At 45.9% G+C, this 21,659-nt stretch overlaps 1 protein-coding gene across 1 annotated transcript; it reads right to left on the reverse strand.

Annotated features, from left to right (window-relative positions):
- Nucleotides 1–4: 4 nt before the first annotated feature.
- On the reverse strand, nucleotides 5–1,453 carry SYCN (syncollin). The gene is made up of 2 exons (XM_002694982.6): nucleotides 1,026–1,453; nucleotides 5–171 (listed from the first exon to the last, which is right to left on the reverse strand). Exons 1-2 carry the CDS (start codon nucleotides 1,418–1,420, stop codon nucleotides 162–164), a joined length of 405 nt encoding a protein of 134 aa, XP_002695028.1. The 5' UTR covers nucleotides 1,421–1,453; the 3' UTR covers nucleotides 5–161.
- Nucleotides 1,454–21,659: the final 20,206 nt, after the last annotated feature.

A 21,659-nucleotide genomic window follows, 5' to 3' on the forward strand; every position in this document is an offset into this window, starting at 1 on the left:
AAGATGGCTTCATAAGGGCTGTATTACAGGGAAGGCAATATGAGGGTAGGCAGAAAGCTTTGTTCTCCTGGGTCTTACAGACTTCAGCAGACCCCATGGACAAGGCCAGGTGAGGGGCTCAGCACTTTGTAAGGGCTGGAGATGAGCGATCTCGTAAGGTATCATTTGCAACTGCAACAGAATAGAAAATTATTGTCAGGGGGTGCCAGGGCCTCAGAGATTTATGGTAGGAGGGATTCTAGAAGCCTGAGATGGGGTTGGGGGCTGGGGCTGGGCTCCAAATTCAGGGGCTAGGCATCCTGGCCTGGGAGTTTGGGGCTGGAGGTTCTTGGAGTTCTTGGGGGTAGAGGGGCAGGTGGGTGGTTTTAGAGGGTGCCCTGGGTAGATCTAGGGCCACGGGGTCTGTGAGTTTGGATATGTGAGTTCAGGGTGGGCTCAGGGGCCTCCAAAGTTGGGCCTGGAGGCTTCAGAACCTTAATGGGGGCATTGGAACCAGTTTCTGGGGCCAAGGCTGATGTAGAGGATCTAGAAGAGTGGAGCATGAGGAGCATGAGGGTTAGATAGGGTACTCCTGGAATTAGGTCTGGGGTCTTGAGGTCTGGGTCAGTCAGGTTTAGAATCTGGGAGCTCCAGAGCTGGGTCTGAGAGCCCTGGGATCTGATGATCTAGGGGGGTGGGGAAGGACTAGCTCTGGTTCTGGGGGCTTCAAAGTGAGGGGGTTGATGGCTTCCTATCACCAGGCTAGGCTCGAGGTCACCAGAGATCATCTGCCCTCCCCAGAGAGTGCAGCCGTCTGGTGGGTAGGCAAGTGGGCGATTCAGGGAGGTGGGACGGGGAGCTCCCAGAATGAAGACTGGATTACTGAGTCTGGGAATCTCAGAGTTGGGTCTGGGAGATCCAAGGGGCATGGGCTTGGGGGAGGGGGCGTGGGGGAGGAGAAGGGGGACCTCGGAAACTGGTTCTAAGGATGCTCAGTTTGGGTCAGAGGCTCAGGGGTCTGGGTGGTGGGGCCGGCGGGTGGGCACCTGCAGTAGACCGCGGAGATGGCGTTGGACCAGTCCCCGAAGAGGCCGCGGCGGTACTCCTCCAGGCGCGGGTAGCTACCGGCCGAGAACTTGCGCGACTTGCCCTCCTTGCCGCGACCGGACCACACGGTGAGCTCGCAGCGCTGGCCCACCACGATCGAAGAGATGACTTTCGTCCAGTCCGAGGGCAAGTAGGGCAGGTCGGCGCCCGGCTCCAAGGAGAGCACGGCGCCGGCGCAGCAGTTCTCGTAGTAGGGGTCGCTCTTGTCGTAGAGCTTGGCGCACGTGCGCGTCCCGTCGGCGTTATTCAGGTCGGCGGACGCCGGGCAGGCGCCCCGGACGCCGGGGACGGCCAACAGGGCAAGGGTCAGCAGCAGTGGGCACAGCGGGGACATGGTGACGCTGCGAGGCCGAGCCCCCGCTCCCTTTTATGCTCCCGACCCGTGGGAAACGAAAAGCTGCGAGATAAGGACTTGGGGAGGGAAGGCGAGGGCGCCCGGGAGCAGGGAGACTTCCCAACCAACATCAGAACCCACAACCGCGCATACAGGACGGACTTTATTTGCATAAAACTCAGCTGCCGTCTACACGACTGAAGCGACTTAGCAGCAGCAGCTGCTGCTGCTTAAGACGGAATGTAGCAAATGACAGGACCTGTGACTTGGAATACAGAGGGTAGCATAGGGTTAATACTTATAGGGGGAGGAGCTCTTAAAAATTGACAGCGAGTGGACAACCCCCTCCCACTTCCAAATAGGGAGAGGCCCAAAGAAGGGGATGGAAGCTGGGCCTCCGTGCCGGGCGTGTACCTTCCCCCCCAGGCAGGCCCTTGGGAAAGGAGAAGCTGGAGATAAGGAGAGACAGACCTTGAAAGGGAAGGGAGAGATGGGAGGGAGGAGATGAGAAGGGAGTCGCCCCCACCTCCCCAGGAGCAGATCTCTCAGAGCAAGGTTGAGAAATTAGCTAGACATATTTGCAGGACGAAAATCATTGCAAGGTAATATACAAAAGGCCTGGGGGGAAATTTGCAACACTTGGAACAGCACAGAATTAGTAGCTATTATATATAAAGATGGAAAGAATACAGGGACGAATCGTATTAAAAAAGATCTTAATGAACCAGATTACTAAAATGGTGTGGTTAGTCACCCAGAGCCAGACATTCTGGAGTGCGAAGTCAAGTGGGACTTAAGAAGCGTTGCTGTTAATAAAGCTAATGGATGTGATGAAATTCCAGCAGAACTATTCAAATCCCTAAAAGATGATGGTTTTGCATTCATTATCCCAGCAAATCTGGAAGACCCAGAAGTGGCCACAGGACTGGAAAAGGTCAATCCTTATTCCAGTTCCCAAGAAGGGCAGTACCAAAGCATTGGACAATTGCACTCACTTCCCATGCTAGTAAGGTCATGCTTAAAATTGTGCATGCTAGGCTTCAGCATTATTTGAACCAAGAAATTCCAGATGTCCAAGCTGGGTTTAGAAAAGGAAGAGGAACTAGAGATCAAATTGCCAACATTCGCTGGATTATATAGAAAGCAAGGGAATTTCAGAGAAGCATCTATCTCTGTTTCATCGACTACACTAAAACATTTGTGTGGATCATGACAAACTGTGGAAAGCTCTTAGAAAGATGAGAATACCATACCATCTTACCTGTCTCCTGAGAAACCTGTATTCTGGTCAAGAAGCAACAGTTAGAACCCTGTATGGAACACCTGATTGGTTCAAGATGGGGAAAGGAGTATGACAGGGCTGTCTGCTGTCACCCAGTTTGTTTAACCTATATGCTGAGCACATCGTGAGAAATGCTGGGCTGGATGAGTTACAAGCTGGAATCAAGATAGGCGGGAGAAGCATCAACAACCTCAAATATGCAAATGACACCACTCTAATGGCAGAAAGTGAAAAGGAACTAAAGAGCCTCTTGTTGAGGGTGAAGGAGGAGAGTGAAGGAGCTGACTAAAGATTACATATTAAAAATACTAAGATCATGGCATCCGGCCCCATTACTGCATGGTAAATACAAGGGGAAAAGGTGGAAGTAGTGACAGATTTCCATTTCTTGGGCTCCAAAATCACTGTGGACAGTACCTGCAGACATGAAATCAGAAGACCATTGCTTCTTGGCAGGAAAACAATGACAAACCTAGACAGTGTGTTGAAAAGCAGAGACATTGCTCTGCCGACAAAGGTCCATATAGTCAAGGCTATGGTCCTCCCAGTGGTCACGTACGGTTGTGAGAGCTGGACTGTAAAAAAGGTAGAGCACCAAAGAACTGATGCCTTTGAACTGTGGTGCTGGAGAAGACTCCTGAAAGTTCCTTGGACAGCAAGATCAAACCAGTCAGTCTTAAGGGAGATCAACCCTGAATATTCACTGGAAGGACTGATGCTGAAGCTGAAGCTCCAGTATTTTGGTCGTCTGATGCAAACAGACAACTTATTGGAAAAGTCCCTGATGCTGGGAAAGATTGAAGGCAGAAGGAGAAGAGGCGTCAGAGGATGAGACAGTTGGACGGCATCACTGATGCAAAGAACATGAACTTCGGCAAACTTCAGTCAATAGAGAGAGACAGGGAGGCCTGGTGTGCTGCAGTCCATGGGTTGCAAAGAGTTGGACACAACTGGGCGACTGAACAACAACAACATATATAAAGAAGACTTACAAACTGACAAGATATCAAACAACACCTTCTGCCACCTACCCCAAGAAGGACAAGTCAAGGAAGGGGAGAGGGAAGGAAGAAGCTGCCACTGTACCCCCACCCCAGAATTCTTACTCCCAAGGAACGAGATTTTCTTAACCAAGATTGGAAATCTTGCATCTATAAAATAAACAGGGGACTTCCCTGATGGTCCACTGGCTAAGACTCCACACTCCGGATGCAGAGGCGCTAGGTTCCATCCCCGGTCAGGGAACTAGATCCCACATGCCACAGCTAGGACACAGCACAGCCAAATAAATAGATATTTTTTTAAATAAAATAAACAAAGGATAGGTTAAACTGTATAAAACTTAAATGTTTTGTATAGCAACAAAAAGAAAAACATAATCTGGGGGAAAATAGACAATTTTTGTAACATAAATGTTTACTGATCAGCAAGTCAAAATGGTATAAACCAAAGGCAAAATTAAGGGGCTGTACAGAGAAGGCAATGGCACCCCACTCCAGTACTCTTGCCTGGAAAATCCCATGGACAGAGGAGCCTGGTGGACTGCATTCCATGGGGTCGCCAAGAGTGGGACACAACTTAGCGACTTCACTTTCACTTTTCACTTTCATGCATTAGAGAAGGAAATGGCAACCCACTCCAGTTGTTCTTGCCTGGAGAATCCCAGGGACGGGGGAGCCTGGTGGGAGGCTGTCTCTGGGGTCGCACAGAGTCGGACACGACTGAAGCGACGCAGCAGCAGCAGCAGCAGCAGCAGCAGCAGCAGCAGCAGCAGCAGCACAGGAAGGTTAGGGAGGCTAGGACCTCAGGGACATGAGGCCCCTGGCATCTGGGAGTCTGGCCAAGGCCCTTCAGAGGGTCTCTGGAATCCCTGGCCTCCTACCAGATGAGAACAGGGTCAGGTGTGTGAGTGAGCTGTGGCTCTGTGGGTGGGTCCAAGTCTGGGTCTCAGTTTCCTCATCTGTAAAATGGGTGACATTTCTTCCTACACTATAGGATTGCTATGAAGACTACAAGGGATAGTAGAAAAGTACGGGGGCTAGAGGAACAGCCTATGGAGCCAGGCCGCCTGGAGCCAGATCCCAGCACCTCCACGAGCTTTCGCAAGTGACTCTACCTCTGGGTCTCATGGAGACAAGGATGGACGGTATCCACCTCAGGATGCTGGTGTAAGGAGTAAATGAAATAATCCACATAACAGCACTTAAAGTAGGGCCCTTGCTATGTGCCATATGAGTGTTTGCCTATTTTTTTAAATATGTATTTATTTGGCTGCGCTGGTCCCAGTTGCGGCACATGAGATCTACTCTCTTAGTTGCAGCATACTGAATCCTGAGCTGCGGCTTGTGGGATCTAGTTCCCTGACCAGGGGCTGAACCTGGGCCCCCTGCTTTGGAAGTTCGGAGTCCTTAGCCTCTTGCCCACCAGGGAAGTCCTTGCCATATTCTTATTATGAAAGCCCTTAGCATGATGCCTGGCACACGACAAAGCTCAACAAACATACACCAGCACCCCACCACACTGACAACAATCTGCTGTTATCCACAGCCACTCGGCTAACCCTGCTCCCTCCTGTTCTCCTAGACACCGTCTTCTGCCTTGCCCGGGGTAGTGTAGGAGTTAAAAGCCAAAGGCTGGAAACACTAAGAACTAGGTTCAAATTTTGACTGTCACCTTACTGAATGACCTTGGGCAAGTGAACTCATCTCCCTGAATGTTTCCTCCTATCTTCCATAGGATAATACAAAATGATGATAGAAACAGAAAATGACAATAGATTTACTATATAAAGTAATTTATAGCCAATAAAATACTATTTAAAATATTAGGAGCAATTCACGTAATTATTTATAAATATAATATATGTACCTAATTGTGATGGTGAATAAATACAATGGTATAAATATAAATATGTTGTTGTTTAGTTGATAAATTGGGTCTGACTCTTTTGTGACCCCATGGACTGTAGCCCACCAGGCTTCTCTGCCCATGGGATTTCCCAGGCAAGAATAGTGGAGTGGGTTGCCATTTCCTTCTCCAGGTATCTTCCCTACCCAGGGATCAAACCCACATCTCCTGCATTGACAGGTGGATTCTTTACCACTGAGCCACCTGGGAAGCCCCAAATATAAATATATTTATAAATTACAGTATAAATATAATATAAAAAAGTACAAATATAAGTACAAAGTACAGTGCCTGGCACACGGTAAATGCACAATTAACAGAAGCTGTTAGGATTATTCTTACAATGATTCTGAGACCCTGTACCCTGGCCTGACCCGGCCCCAAATCAAACCTGCATCCTTCTCCCTCCTTTCCTCTCGTGACTACGAAATCTAATCTCCAGCTGCTAACTTCCCACACAGAGTCCCTACCCTCCTAGCTCTGCGAGGGTTGGACTTGGGGACAGACACAGTTACCTAGAGCCCCAGCCACCCAGGAGGGCCATGAACTTCAGACACAGAGAGCAACATGGGATGGTGAGGAGACCCTGACAGGGACAGGAACGCAGGACCCTCTGGGGCACAGCAGACAGCCAGAGGCAGAGAGAATCCACAAAAACCCAGGGCATGGGCACAGCATCCCCAATCCAGGGACACACACACGAGTTGAGGGAAGGTAGGGACACCCCTTCACGCATCAGTATCACTGATGGTCACTGATACTCACTGGTGAACCTAGGATTAAGTGTAGACATATGCTTGATACACAGTGCCAGAGAAACACGGCCTCAGACATTGTCTTGCCAACAGAATCACACGCCCACTATCATTGACAAAGCCCCAGTTCTCAACCACTCCCACCCTATGCTCTATGAAATCTCAAAATCGCAAAACTCCATGCAAACATCTAACATGCCCATGTGAGCACTCACTAGGCATCTTCCTCTGAAAACAATTTCCTTGCTGTTAGTAACATAAACTGGACAAATGGTAGAAAAATAAACATCTCTTTACTGCACGTTTTTTTTTTTTTCTTCAAATGAAAGAATGTCCTGCCCTTGAGGAGCCCATGAGCGTTTGAGAAAGTTAGATGGTAAATCAATAATTCAAACACAATGAAAAGAGCTATTACAGGGGCGTTGCAAAGGACTCCGGGAATGCAGTGGGAAGAACAGTAGGGTTTTTTTTTTTAATCCACTGATATATTTTTATTTGAACAATGTGAAAAAAATTCCCTTTTTACATCTCATGTCTTGATTTGACATTTTTCATCAGACTATAAAAAATAGATGGGTATACATGTGAAAGTGCTAATAGAAGAAAAAAGAAAGTTTTGTCTCAATCTGGGTAGAATCTGAACATAAATAACATTATGAAAATGCTAAATCTGCTACATGAATACAGGAAAACATTCAAATCAGTGCTTAAACTTGCACTGGATCACTGGAATGAATCATTTTTTTAATGACAGATCACAGACAGGGGTTCAGATCAGATCAGATCAGTCGCTCAGTCGTGTCCGACTCTTCTCGACCCCATGAATCGCAGCACGCCAGGCCTCCCTGTCCATCACCAACTCCCAGAGTTCACTCAGACTTACGTCCATCGAGTCAGTGATGCCATCCAGCCATCTCATCCTCTGTCGTCCCCTTCTCCTCCTGCCCCCAATCCCTCCCAGCATCAGAGTCTTTTCCAACGAGTCAACTCTTCGCAGGAGGTGGCCAAAGTACTGGAGTTTCAGCTTTAGCATCATTCCTTCCAAAGAAATCCCAGGGCTGATCTCCTTCAGAATGGACTGGTTGGATCTCCTTGCAGTCCAAGGGACTCTCAAGAGTTTAAAAGCATCAATTCTTTGGCGCTCAGCCTTCTTCACAGTCCAACTCTCACATCCATACATGACCACAGGAAAAACCATAGCCTTGACTAGACGAACCTTTGTTGACAAAGTAATGTCTCTGCTTTTGAATATGCTATCTAGGTTGGTCATAACTTTCCTTCCAAGGAGTAAGCGTCTTTTAATTTCATGGCTGCAATCACCATCTGCAGTGATTTTGGATCCCAGAAAAATAAAGTCTGACACTGTTTCCACTGTTTCCCCATCTATTTCCCATAAAGTGATGGGACCAGATGCCATGATCTTCATTTTCTGAATGTTGAGCTTTAAGCCAACTTTTTCACTCTCCACTTTCACTTTCATCAAGAGGCTTTTTAGTTCCTCTTCACTTTCTGCCATAAGGGTGGTGTCATCTGCATATCTGAGGTTATTGATCTTTCTCCCAGCAATGTTGATTCCAGCTTGTGTTTCTTTCAGTCCAGCATTTCTCATGATGTACTCTGCATAGAAGTTAAATAAACAGGGTGAGAATATACAGCCTTGATGTACTCCTTTTCCTATTTGGAACCAGTCTATTGTTCCATGTCCAGTTCTAACTGTTGCTTCCTGACCTGCATACAGATTTCTCAAGAGGCAGGTCAGGTGGTCTGGTATTCCCATCTCTTGAAGAATTTTCCACAGTTTATTGTGATCCACACAGTCAAAGGCTTTGGCATAGTCAAGAAAGCAGAAATATATGTTTTTCTGGAACTCTCTTGCTTTTTCCATGATCCAGCGGATGTTGGCAATTTGATCTCTGGTTCCTCTGCCTTTTCTAAAACCAGCTTGAACGTCAGGAAGTTCACGGTTCATGTATTGCTGAAGCCTGACTTGGAGAATTTTGAGCATTACTTTACTAGCATGTGAGATGAGTGTAATTGTGTGGTAGTTTGAGCATTCTTTGGCATTGCCTTTCTTTGGGATTGGAATGAAAACTGACCTTTTCCAGTCCTGTGGCCACTGCTGAGTTTTCCAAATTTGCTGGTGTGTTTCTATATAATTCTCAAGGGCTGATATAACCCTCCAAACCAACCCTGACTGTTTGGTTTGGAAGCAGCAATTCTCAAAAAGTGATCTCTGGACCAACAGCATCCATCAGCATTCCCTGGAAACTAGTGAGAAATGTAGATTCTCAGCTCCGCCCCAGTTCTACGAATCAGAAACTCTAGGGATGGGGCCCAACAGTCTGAGCTTGTTTGTTTGTGGCTTTGTTTTGAGGGGGTGTTGTCCAGGCTGGCTTGAGGGATCTTAGTTCCCAACACACACCCTGGACTATAAAAGCACAGAGTCCTAACCACTAGACCCCCAGGAATTCCCAACACTCGGAGATTGTTTGTTTGTTTAAGATTTATTTATTCATTTATGACTCTGCTAGATCTTCACTGCTGCACTCCGGCTTTTCTGCAGTTGCAGTGAGCGGGGCTACTCTCTAGTTGTAGAGGCTTCCGTAGTAGCAGCTCCCAGGCTCTAGAGCACAGGCTCAGTGGTTGTAGCAAACAGGCTTAGTTGCTCTGAAGCATGTGGGATCTTCCCGGAGCAGGGATCAAACTTGTGTCCCTTGTGTTGGTAGGTGGATTCCCAACCACTGAACCACCAAGGATACCCTCCAACAATCTGAGTTTTAAAAGCCCTCCTGGTGACTTGATGCTGGAGTTTGAGAACACTGGGTCAGGGCTTTGGTCTTCGAAGACTTCACATGTCACTGTTTATTATATCTAGAATTTTCCATATTAATAGCTCAATTTGCTCAACTCCTAGAAAGTTTATTTCATATATTTTCCCAAACAAATTAAGCCAAATTCCAGTAGCAATAGAAAAGGGAACATCTCGGGCTCCATGATGGAGTCTCATTAGACCATACCTGGAAGCCAAATTTCTGGAATGTACTTGAACCTTCTCCAGTGCAGACAAAAGGTCACTCATCATCTAACTTCAAGACACACAGGTGAAGACCATTTTCTCAGCTACGCCTGCTTCAGGTGAGGCACCTATCTGGAAGGCTCCCTGGGTCCCATGATCCCCTGGTGCTGTAGGTCAGGGCTACTCAAACTGCCTGATGTGTGCGTCCCCAGTCACTTCAGTTGTGTCCAACTCTTTGTGGCCCTATGAACTGTAGCCCACCAGGCTCCTCTGTCCATTCTCCAGGCAAGAATCCTGGTGTGGGTTTCCGTGCCCTCATCCAGGGGATCTTCCTCTGCCAGGGATCGAACCTGCATCTCTTAGGTCTCTGGCATTGGCAGGTGGGTTCTTTACCACTAGGGCCACCTGGCACGCCTCACTCAGGCTATACTGTGCCCCAGATTACCTGGGGGTGAGGTGGGTGGAGAGGGTCCTGTTAAGATACTGATCCGATTCGGCAGGTCTGGGGTAGGATTTCAGTTCCGTGTTTTCTACCAGCTCCCAGTGCTGGGGACCATTAAGCAAGCCTGACACTCCTATCTGAGATAGATAGAGCCAAGAATTTGGCTCCAGACAGGCAACTTGACACCAGGAGGGTATGGAGGAATTCAGAGGCCATCAAGGCTGAGGAGGAGCGGTAGGAGGCCCGGGGGCACCATAGGGGAGTAGTTGAAACTGAGAGAGAAAATCTAATGAAATTTCAGAGCAACCTGTGGAGGAAGCAGAGTCTGAAACTCCCAAGGGCTGTAACACTTTTGACCTAGAGACCGCCCCCCGACCCCAGTGAAAACCCTAAACCAAATCTGGGGAGGGGGTGGAGTTTCGCGGGCTGCGGGCAGGGCGTGGGAAGGCTGGGCGCACCCGCGAGGTGGCGCCGAAGCACGGAGATTCCTGGAGCCGGCTGGGGAGAGCTGGAGCCTTGGGTTCAAACCCCGGCTCTGTCATTTACGGGGAAATTTACGGCTCTGCCTGAACTTGGGAAGCCACTCAGCATCTGTGAGCTTCAGTTTCCTCTCGTGTGAAGTCGAGACAATACACACAAAAGCTAGTTCCCTCTTCTAGTTCTGAGACTTGTAAGGAGCGTTTCCTTTTGTTTTATTTTTTGTACAATTGTTAAAGGTTACACTCCATTTACAGCTATCATAAAATACTGGCTATATTCCCCGTTGTGTATATCCTTGAGCCTATCTTACACCAGCGGTTTGTGCCTCTCCCTCCCCGACCCCTATGTTGCCTTTCCCGCTTCCCCACACTGGTGACCACTAGTTTCTTCTCTGTGTCTCCCTTTTTCTTTGACACCTCAGCTGTGAGATCTTCCTGACTACTGGCCGCCTAAGGAATTCCCTGTTTCTTGTTTTGTGTGTGTTATCCTCACTAGTTTGTTGTATTTTTTAGATTCCACATATAAGTAATACCATACAGCAGTTGTCTTTCTCTTGTCTTATTTTGCTTAGCCTAAGATACCCTCTAGGTTCACCCTTGTGGCTGCAAACGGCAAAACTTCAGGTTTCCTTCTCTGTTGCTTATATTGGTCATCGGTACATTCTCTCTCTCTTTTCTTCTCATTTCTCATTTTACTGAGATATAATTGACACGAAAGTGAAAGTGTTAACTGCTCAGTCCTGTCCGACTGTTTGTCGCCCCATGGGCTGTCGCTCCCCAACCCACATCCATGAGGCTCTTCTGTCCATGGGATTCTTCAGGCAAGAATACTAGAATGGGTAGCCATTCCCTTATCCAGGGGATTTTCCCCACCCAGGGATCGAACCCAGGTCTCCTGCATTGCAGGCAGATTCTTTACCGTCTAAGCCACCAGGGAAGCCCATAATTGACATATAGTATTGTATATGTTTTTCATGGCTGCAGTCACCATCTGCAGTGATTTTGGAGCCCAAAAAAATAAAGTCTGACACTGTTTCCACTGTTTCCCCATCTATTTCCCATGAAGTGATGGGACCAGATGCCATGATCTTCGTTTTCTGAATGTTGAGTTTGAAGCCAACTTTTTCACTCTCCTCTTTCACCTTCATCAAGAGGCTTTTTAGTTCCTCTTCACTTTCTGCCATAAGGGTGGTATCATCTGCATATCTGAGGTTATTGATCTTTCTCCTGGCAATCTTGATTCCAGCTTGTGCTTCTTCCAGCCCAGTGTTTCTCACGATGTACTCTGCATATAAGTTAAATAAGCAGGGTGACAATATACAGCCTTGACGTACTCCTTTTCCTATTTGGAACCAGTCTGTTGTTCCATGTCCAGTTCTAACTTTTGCTTCCTGACCTGCATAAAAAGCAGAGACATTACTTTGCCAACAAAGGTCCGTCTAGTCAAGGCTATGGTTTTTCCTGTGGTCATGTATGGATGTGAGAGTTGGACTGTGAAGACGGCTGAGCGCCAAAGAATTGATGCTTTTGAACTGTGATGTTGGAGAAAACTCTTGAGAGTCCCTTGGACTGCAAGGAGATCCAACCAGTCCATTCTGAAGGAGATCAGCCCTGGGATTTCTTTGGAAGGAATGATGCTAAAGCTGAAACTCCAGTACTTTGGCCACCTCCTGCGAAGAGTTGACTCATTGGAAAAGACTCTGATGCTGGGAGGGATTGGGGGCAGGAGGAGAAGGGGACGACAGAGGATGAGATGGCTGGATGGCATCACTGACTCGATGGACGTGAGTCTGAGTGAACTCCGGGAGTTGGTGATGGACAGGGAGGCCTGGCGTGCTGCGATTCATGGGGTCGAGAAGAGTCGGACACGACTGAGCGACTGAACTGAACTGAACTGATTGTATATGTTTAAGGTCTACAACTTAATGGTATATGTATATATTGTGAAATGATTACCACAGTAAGTTTAGTTAACATCCATACCCTCAAATAATTACATTTTTCCCCTTGTGGTCAGAACTGTTAAGATCTCCGCTCTTAACTTTTTGTTTATTTATCTATTTTGGCTGTGCTGGGTCTTCGTTGCCCCAGCTTTTCTCTAGTTGTGTCAAGCAGGGGCTACTCTCTAGTTACTTCTCTCGCTTCAGAACATAGGCTCTTTCCAGGGCACTCTGGTATCAGTTGTTGCACTTGCAGGCTCTAGATCACAGGCTCAATCACTGTGGCCCACAAGTATAGTTGCTCTGAGGCATGTGGGATCTTCTCGGATGAGGGATTGAACCTGTGTCTTGTGCATTGGCAGGTGGATTCTTTACCACTGAGCCACCAGGGAATCCAGCAACTTTTAAATATACAATACAGTATTGTTAACCATAGTCACCATGCTCTACGTTACATCCCTGCTGCTGCTGCTGCTAAGTCACTTCAGTCGTGTCCAACTCTGTGCGACCCCATAGACGGCAGCCCACCAGGCTCCCCCATCCCTGGGATTCTCCAAGCAAGAACACTGGAGTGGGTTGCCATTTCCTTCTCCAATGCATAAAAGTAAAAAGTGAAACTGAAGTCGCTCAGTCATGTCCGACTCTTAGCGACCCCATGGACTGCAGCCTACCAGGCTCCTCCGTCCAAGGGATTTTCCAGGCAAGAGTACTGGAGTGGGGTGCCATTGCCTTCTCCTGTTACATCCCTAGGATTTACCTATTTTATAACTAGAACTGTGTCCCTTGTGACCACCTTCATTCATCCATCAATCTGTTCTTGGTTTCTGTATGAGTTCAGCTTTCTGTTTGTTTTTTAGATTCCACATAAAAGTGAGATCAGGCAGTCCAATGGTTAAAACTCTGCGCTCCCAATACAGGGGAACTAGGATCCCACATGCCTCACAGTGCAGAAAAAAAAAAGGTGAAATCACACAGTGTTTGTCTTTCTCTGTCTGACTTACTTCACTTAGCATAATGCCATCCATGCTATTTCGAATGGAAAGATTTCCTTCCTTTTTTATGGCTGAATTTTTTTCATCAGCTTTGAGATGTAATTGCAATTTTTTTTCAAATTACTAGTGATAACCAACACTTAGCTTTATAGATCCTCTGTATTGTATATTTGGGGTTTTTCTTTAATTTGATCTTACTTCATTAATAATAACACATAACATTTGTTTCTATTGTGCATTTGGTTTTTACTCTTTTTTTTAAAATGTATTGTGCTGTTCTTATCCTAACGTTTGAGATTGATGTTTAGCTTGCTAATTTTCAGCCTTTTTTTCTTTTCCCACATTTGTATTTAATGCTTCTTACTTCCTCTGTGAGATTGTTGCGAAGCTTACATAAGATAATGTGTTGTGTGCCAAGATTATATCAGGCATACAAAAATTCTGTTTGTTGACTATTAATGTTGATGCTGGTTTTGATTATCATTATTAATGAGATAATTATTATTTTCTCCCTTAAAAACAGAGAAAGATTCAGGAGAAGAAAACTGGATCAATTATGTGTTAGTTTTCTATTGATGCCAAAACAAATTATTACAAACTTAGTGGTTTAAAGCCATACAGGGACTTCCCTTGTGGTCTAGTGGCTAAAACTCTGCACTCCCAATGCAGGGGGCCTGGATTCGATTCCTGGTCAGGGAACTAGATCCTACATGCAGCAACTAAAGATCCCACATGCTGCAAGGAAGACCGAAGATCCCACGTGTAAGACCTGGTGCAACCGAAAATAAATAAATAAATACTTAAAAAAAAAAGAAGCCATTTTCAAGAAGTAAACCTAATAGTTAAATAAAATACAGATTTATTATCTGACAGATATGGAGATCAGAAATCTAAAATGGATCTCCCTGTGCTAAAATCAATGGATCTCACTGGGCTAAAATCAAGCCTCCTTCTAGAGGTTCTAGAAAACAATCTGTTTCTTTGCATTTTCTAGTTTCTAGAGGCCACCTACATTCCTTAGCCTGTGCCCCCTTCCTTCTTCAAAACCAGCAACATAGCATCTTCAAACCTCTCCCTGACTTTGAAGGATCTTTGTGATCACATTGAACTCACCAAGATAATGCAGGATAATTTCATTATTTTAATGTCAGCTGATTAGCAGCTTTTGTTCTATCTGCCACTATATCACCCCTGTTCCGTGTAGTATAACATATCCACAGGGACTAGGGACTGGGAAAGGGCATCTTTGGCGGCGGTGTTATGCTGTCTATCACAAATTAGTATTAGATTTTCCTGAAAATAAGTTTTATTCTCTTTTACGTGAAGATAGGTGCTACTCAAGCTGTCCAGGGCTCCACAGTGCGAAGACCCAAGCTTCTTCTATCTTGTTGCTCCATCATCAATATGTGGCTTCCTCTTCATGGTCCAAGATGATTTCTTGAACTCCATCTTTGCATCCTTACTCCAGACAACAGATGAAGAATAAGAGGGAGGGAAGAAGAGAATGTTCCATTCTTTTTTTTTAATATAAATTTATTTATTTTAATTGGAGGCTAATTACTTTACAATATTGTATTGGTTTTGCCATACATCAACATGAATCCGCCACAGGTGTACACGTGTTCCCCATCCTGAACCCACCTCCCACCTGCCTCCCCATACCATCCCTCTGGGTCATCCCAGTGTACCAGCCCCGAGCATCCTGTATCCTGCATCGAACCTGGACTGGCGATTCGTATCACATATGATATTATACATGTTTCAATACCATTCTCCCAAATCATCCCACCCTCTCCCTCTCCCAGAGTCCAAAAGACTGTTCTATAGAATGTTCTATTCTTTAAGAGCTCTTTCTAGAGTGACACATGATACACCTATCTCCACCCTACCATCAGAACTTAGTTATAGGTGAGCATATGATGCCATGAGAAGTTGAGTCGTGGACTTCCCTCGTGGTCCAATGTTGAAGAATCCGCCTGTCATTGCAGGGAACGCTGGTTTGATCACTGGTTTGGTCCAGGAAGGTTCCACGTGCTATGAAGCAATTAAGCCCACACACCACAACTACTGAGCCTGCGTGCCCTAGAACCCAAGCTCTGCAATGAGAGAAGCCACCGCCATGAGAAGCCTGTGCACTGAAACTAGAGACTAACCCCCACTCACTGCAACCAGAGAAAGCCCATGTGTATCTATGAAGACCCAACACAGCTTATTAATTAAAATTTTTAAAAAGATTAGCCATATGCCTGGTGGGAAGTCAAGTTTCCTGTTCCTGAAGAAAGATTAGATATTGATGTATTAGATACTGATTAGATATTGAGGTATTGTCACATTGCTTGGGTAAGAGGCAGGTTGAGGGATGAGAGACAGTCACACAGGACTCAAGTCTCCAGGGGGGAAAAGGGAATGCAGCCTTTACACCACCTGGGTATGGTATGGAATTTTGACTGTGGTGGGCTGATCAGTATCAGTATCAGTTCAGTCACTCAGTCTCGTCCGACTCTTTGTGACCCCATGAACTGCAGCACGCCAGGCTTCCCTGTCCATCACCAACTCCCGGAGTTTCCTCAAACTCATGTCCATTGAGTCGGTGATGCCATCGGACCATCTCATCCTCAGTCATCCCCTTTTCCTCCTGCCTTCAATCTTTCCCAGCATCAGGGTCCCACCTGTGTACAGCAGAGGGAATTCTGACTCTGGCAAGCTGATAATGGCCTCCAAGGATATCCAGGTCCTCATCCTGGAACCTGTGAGTATGACCTTTTTGTGGCAAAAAAAAACTGCACATGTAATTGAATTAAGGATCTTGAGATGAGAAGATTGTCCTGGATTATCTGTATGCCTGCTAAGTCAGAGACTGGAGTGATGTTCTTTGAAGATAGGTAAGGGGCCACAAGCCCAGGAATATAGGTGGCCACTAGAAGTTGAAATAGGCAAGGAATAGAATTTTTCCCAGAATTCTCCCTAAGGAGTCAGCCCTATTGACACCTTGATTTTGGCCCTCTAAGACTCGTTTCAGGGAGTTTCATGGTGGCCCAGTGGTTAAGGTGAATTCCCCTTGCAATGCAGGGGACGTGGATTCAATCCCTGGTCCAAGAACTAAGATACGACATGCTGTGGAGCAACTAAGCCTGCACACCACAATTACTGGGCCCCAGTGCTGCAACTAGAGAGTCCATGCACTGCAACAAAAGGTCCCACATGATGCAACGAAGATCTTCGTGCTGTAGCTAAGACCTGATGCAGCCAAATAAGTCAAACATTTTTAAAAGACTCATTTTTATGCAAATGACCAATAAGCACGTGTGAAGATGGCCACTAATCATTAGGGTAATGCAAATCCATTTGGTTTTTTTTTTTAGATTGATTTTACTTCTGCATATATATCATTACTTGGTTTATTTATTCACTGGTCAATGAACACACTAAGTGAGATGGAAGAGTTTTCTGGGTAGGGGAGGGGCCTGACTTGACTCAGGTATTTACAGATTTCCTCTGGCTTCATGTGGGGATCAGACTAAGGGTCCACAGCAGGACTGGGGAGCACAGGGAAGAGGCTGCTGCCATGGTCCAGCTGAGAGAGGGTGGACAGGAGCAGGGTGGGGCCAGTGAGGGAGTAAGCAAGGGCCCAGTGCAGCATATTCTTACAAGTAGCATCAATTGGACTTACTAACTGGATGTGGGAGATGGGAGAAAGAGAGGAACCAATGATGATTCGAAGGTCTTTGGCTTGGGGATCTGGAAACATGGAGCTTCCATTTTCTAGGATAAGAAAGATTGCAGAAGAAACAGGTTTAGGGTAGGGAAGAGCAGGAGTTACATTTCTGGCATGATAAGTTTGAGAAGCCCATTAGATATCCAAATGAAATTGTTCAGTAGTGAGTTTGATGTATAAGCCTGGAGTTCAGGAGTGAGGTCTGGAAAGCTAAGTTTGGGAGGTGTATCAGTCAGTGTGTGCTGTGTAATAAACAACCAAAAAAATCTCAAAAACACAGTAACCATTGACTTAGCTCAGCTCTCTGCAGATGAGCTGGGGATGGCTCTGCTGACCTCTGGGGTTCGACGATTCCAATCAGGTTCAGTTGGGTGGCTCTGATTCAAGCTGAGGGTCTGGATGGCTCAGGTCTAAGGCCAGGCTAACGGACAGCAGCAAGCCAGGAGAGCTCTTCTCATCATCAGAGCAAAACCCCAGGAAATAACAGGAAACCCATGAGGCTTCTTGAGGACTGGACTGAGAATAGGCACATTGTTGTACATCATTTCATATATATATATCACTGGCTTTAAAAAGTCACATGCTGGGTCCAAAATCAAGGGACAGAGAAGTAAATTCTGCCTTCAGTGAGGCCATAGGAAGGGTGTAAATGCAGGAAAGGGGAAGAATGTGTACCAAGAATTCAATCTGCCACAAGAGCCATGACTACAGAGATGGGATTGGGTTCTAAGCCATGAGAATAAATACATACATCACAGACAGATGAGAGATAAGCACTGTGATGAGCTCTGGATGTTCCAGGAGATGGAAAATCAGAAAAGGAACTGAGAAGGAACCACCAGAGAGAGAAGGAAAACCAGGAAAGTGGGAACCAGGGAAGAATGTGTTTCATAGATCAGAGAATGAGCGCCCATGTCAATTACTGCTGAAACATCAGGAAACATTGGTCTGAGTATCAACCATTGGGTTTGGGAATGGAAGGTGGATTCTTAACCACTGGACCACCAGGGAATTCCCTAGACAATTCTTTTGACAAACATTGCTGAAAACGGCATGTGATGGTCAGCTTTATATGTTAACTTGATTGTGCCATGGGGTCCCCAGACATTTGGCCAAATGTTGTTCAAGTTATGTCTGTGAGTGTGTTTCTGGATTAGATTACATTTGAACTGGTAGAGTAAGTCAAGTATATTGCCCTCCCTACGGTGGGTGGACCTCATCTAATTAATGGCAGACCTGAATAGAAGGGAAAGGTTGAGTAAGAGAGAACTCCATTTGCTTGACTGCATTGAGCTGAGATTGTGCTCTTTTCTGGCTTTCAGACTCTAGATGAACACTGGCTCTTCCTGAGTTGCGAGCATCCTGGTTTTGGGACTGAAACTTATGCTATAGGCTCTCCTGGTTCTCAGGGCTTTGGACTTAGCCTGGACTTACCTTTGGACTTAGCCTTGACTTACACATCAGCTCTCCTGGGTCTCCAGGCAGCCAATGGAAGACCCTGGGACTTAGCCTCCATAATGCATAAGCCAACTCCTTATAATAAATATATATGTATATATATATAGGGCTTCTCTGGTGGTTCAGCTGTAAAGAATCTGCCTGCCAATGCAGGGGACATGGGTTTAATTCCTGGGTCAGAAAGATCCCCTGGAGATGGAAATGGCAACCCGCTCCATTATTTTTGCCTGGGAAATCCCATGGAAAGAGGAGCCTGGTGGACTACCATCCATGGGGTCACAAAAGAGTTGGACATGATTAGTGCTGCTGCTGCTACTGCTGCTAAGTCTCTTCAGTCGTGTCTGACTCTGTGCGACCCCATAGATGGCAGCCCACCAGGCTCCCCCGTCCCTGGGATTCTCCAGGCAAGAATACTGAAGTGGGTTGCCATTTCCTTCTCCATGACTTAGTGACTAAACAACTATATATATATAGTCTATATCTGTATCTGTATCCAGTCAGAGTTCTGTTTCTCTGGAGAATCCTGACTAATACAAGGAGGCAGAGAAGTGTGGTAGCTGGAGTGGGTATAGGATTGAGCTGGAATTTATTTTAATTTTTAAGATATTTATTTTAATTATTTGGCTGTGCATGGAGTCTTCAATCTTCATCTCAGCATGGGAGATCTTTAGCTGCAGCGTCTGAGATCTAGTTCCCTGACCAGGGATTGAACTTGAATCCCCTACACTGGGAGCATGGCGTTCCAGCCACTGGACCACCAGGGAAATCCCTATTTTTATTATTATTTTTTTTTTTGACCACATTATGGCAAGTGGAATTTTAGTTTCCCAACCAGGGATCGAACCCATGCCCCCTGAAGTGGAAGCTCAAAGTCTTAACCACTGGACTGCCAGGGAAGTTCCAGTAAGTAAGCACATATATGATATGTTAGAAGGAGATATTTGCTGGGGGGAGAGGTGGAAAGTTGAGCACTGGGACATCAGGACCACTGGTGCTTCCCTGGTGGCTCAGGCAGTAAAGAATCTGCCTGCAATACAGGAGACCCTGATTTGATCCCTGAGTTGGGAAGATCCCCCGGAGGGGGACATGGCAACCCACTCCAGTGTTCTTGCCTGGAGAATCCCCATGGACAGAGGAGCCTGGTGGGCTACAGGCCGTGGGGTCACAAAGAGTCAGACACAACTGAGCGACTAAGCACAGCATGGAAGATTGCAAATTTTAAAAAACATTTACTTATTTGGCTATGTCAGGTCTTAGTTTTGGCCCACAGGATCTTTTGTTGCGGTGCATGAGCTCTCTAGCTGTGACTCGAAAACTCAGCATTGGCATCACACAGGGTCTGAGATATGTCGGATCTTAGTTCCCCAAACAGGGATTGAACCCACATCCCTTGCATTGCAAAACAGATTGTTAATCACTGAACCACCAGGGAAGTCCTGGGATTTGCTATTTTTAATGGGTTGTTGGTGTGGGGTTAAAAGGAAGTCTGCTAGGGGGCTTCTGGGAAAGGTTTTCCTTAGTGATAAGCAGGACACATGGATATTCTTTCCTTTTTCTGCCCAAAGGATTTAATGTCTGCAACTGTGGTAGCCACCTTATGACCTGAGATGATCAAACCTGAGGATGCAGCTGAAATGCAAGGCTGAAAGATGGGAAGAATTTGAATTATTAATAACATTAGTGTGATTTTCTGAATTAGCCAACTCCTGATCTATCTTACAAAGTCCTGATTGTTTAAGCAAGTTGAGTTGAAGTTTTCTGTTATTTAAGGGGGAAAAAAAATCCCTGTAAACATATTTACATTTCATACACAGTAGGATTCTTCCATTTGTTCTCCAACCACAGGTGATGTGACAATATTCCATTTAAAAAATCTGTAAGTGCTGAAGAAGTTAACAGGCATTCACCAAGCTCCCAGCAATGGAAGAAACCACCCTCTTCTAGCTATCAGTGGTGTTCAGAACCATGGAGAGTGGACACTGATCCTGCCTTCTCAGCCCTGTGGGATTAGCTCTTCTTTTGGGAGTTTTCACCAGTCAATCCCTTTCTAAGGACCATTATTCAGAAGATGGCAAGGGAAATTTTAGGGACAGAGTCTTTGTTGCTATTGGCTTATCAGCTGGTCCAGTTTGGATCTGAACTTGAGCTGATTTCTATGCAAAATAATAACGCCAATTTATCCTGTCTTTAAAGTCAGAGTTGGAGATGAGAACTTAAGATGTTTTATATTGCCTTATCATTCAAAATATCTTCTTCCTGGGGACTTCCCTGGCGGTCCAATGGTTAAGAACTCACCTACCAATGCAGCAGATGCGGTTTTGATCTCTGGTCTGGGAACTAAGATCCCACATGCCGTGTGGCAAGTAAGCCTGCACTCTCCAGAAGAAGAGCCCCTGCACCACTAAGACCAGACACTGTCAAAAATAAAGAAATATATCTTCTCACCTTCCAAAGAGAGGAATCCATTTCTGTGGGAAATTATTAATCTCTACCCTATCGACCTCAGGCATGGCTGTGTCACTTGTTTGGGTCAATGAAATGGGGATGGAAGTGAAGTGATCTGTATCATTTCTGAGCAGAAGTTCTAAGAGCCAGTGATTAGTCCATCGTGTACTCTTGTCTCTCTACTCTCTCTAAGACCATCAAAGTCCAAGATAGAACTGCACCTTCATCTTGGATCCCAGTGACGAGCTGAGAGTCAACTTACTCAAGATGGTTGTGTTGCATGAGTAAGCAATAAACCTTTGTTGTTATAAGCCTCTGGTTTGAGGGTCATTTGTTACTGAAGCATAACCCAGCTTAAGCAGACTGATACAAAAGTAGTCAATGAGAATATAGTTGGTGAATCCATGGGGATTTGTGAGAAGACCCCAGAGAGAGTGTAGGGAAGAGAAATGAGGATCTAGGACAGGCCCCTGAGACACTCCAGTATTCGAGAGATAGGAAGAAGAAAGAGAACCAGAAAATGTGACTGAGAAGAAGCAGGCAGACATGGAAGGAAGAAGAGAGGGTGGTATCCCAAAGGTCAAAGTAGAAGAGAGTTACAAGAAGGAGTTACTGAGGAATGGGTTAGATGCTGCTGAGAAGTCTTCTAGGGTGAGAACTGGAGAAGCAATGCAGGATTTAGCTGTAAGGAGATTGTTGTTGGGGAGTGCATATCTGGGAACAGAAGCCAACTGTAGGGGTTACAGAGACTTGGAGTCTAGAAGGAAGTGGAGCCAGTAAAGGGAAATGGAGAAATAGCTGCAGAAAA

This window comes from Bos taurus, chromosome 18 (assembly GCF_002263795.3).
Source record: "Bos taurus isolate L1 Dominette 01449 registration number 42190680 breed Hereford chromosome 18, ARS-UCD2.0, whole genome shotgun sequence".
Lineage (NCBI taxonomy): Eukaryota > Metazoa > Chordata > Mammalia > Artiodactyla > Bovidae > Bos > Bos taurus.

Coding starts and splice junctions, on each gene's coding strand:
- SYCN (XM_002694982.6), bottom strand. CDS start 1,420: ATGTCCCCGCTGTGCCCACTGCTGCTGACCCTTGCCCTGTTGGCCGTC.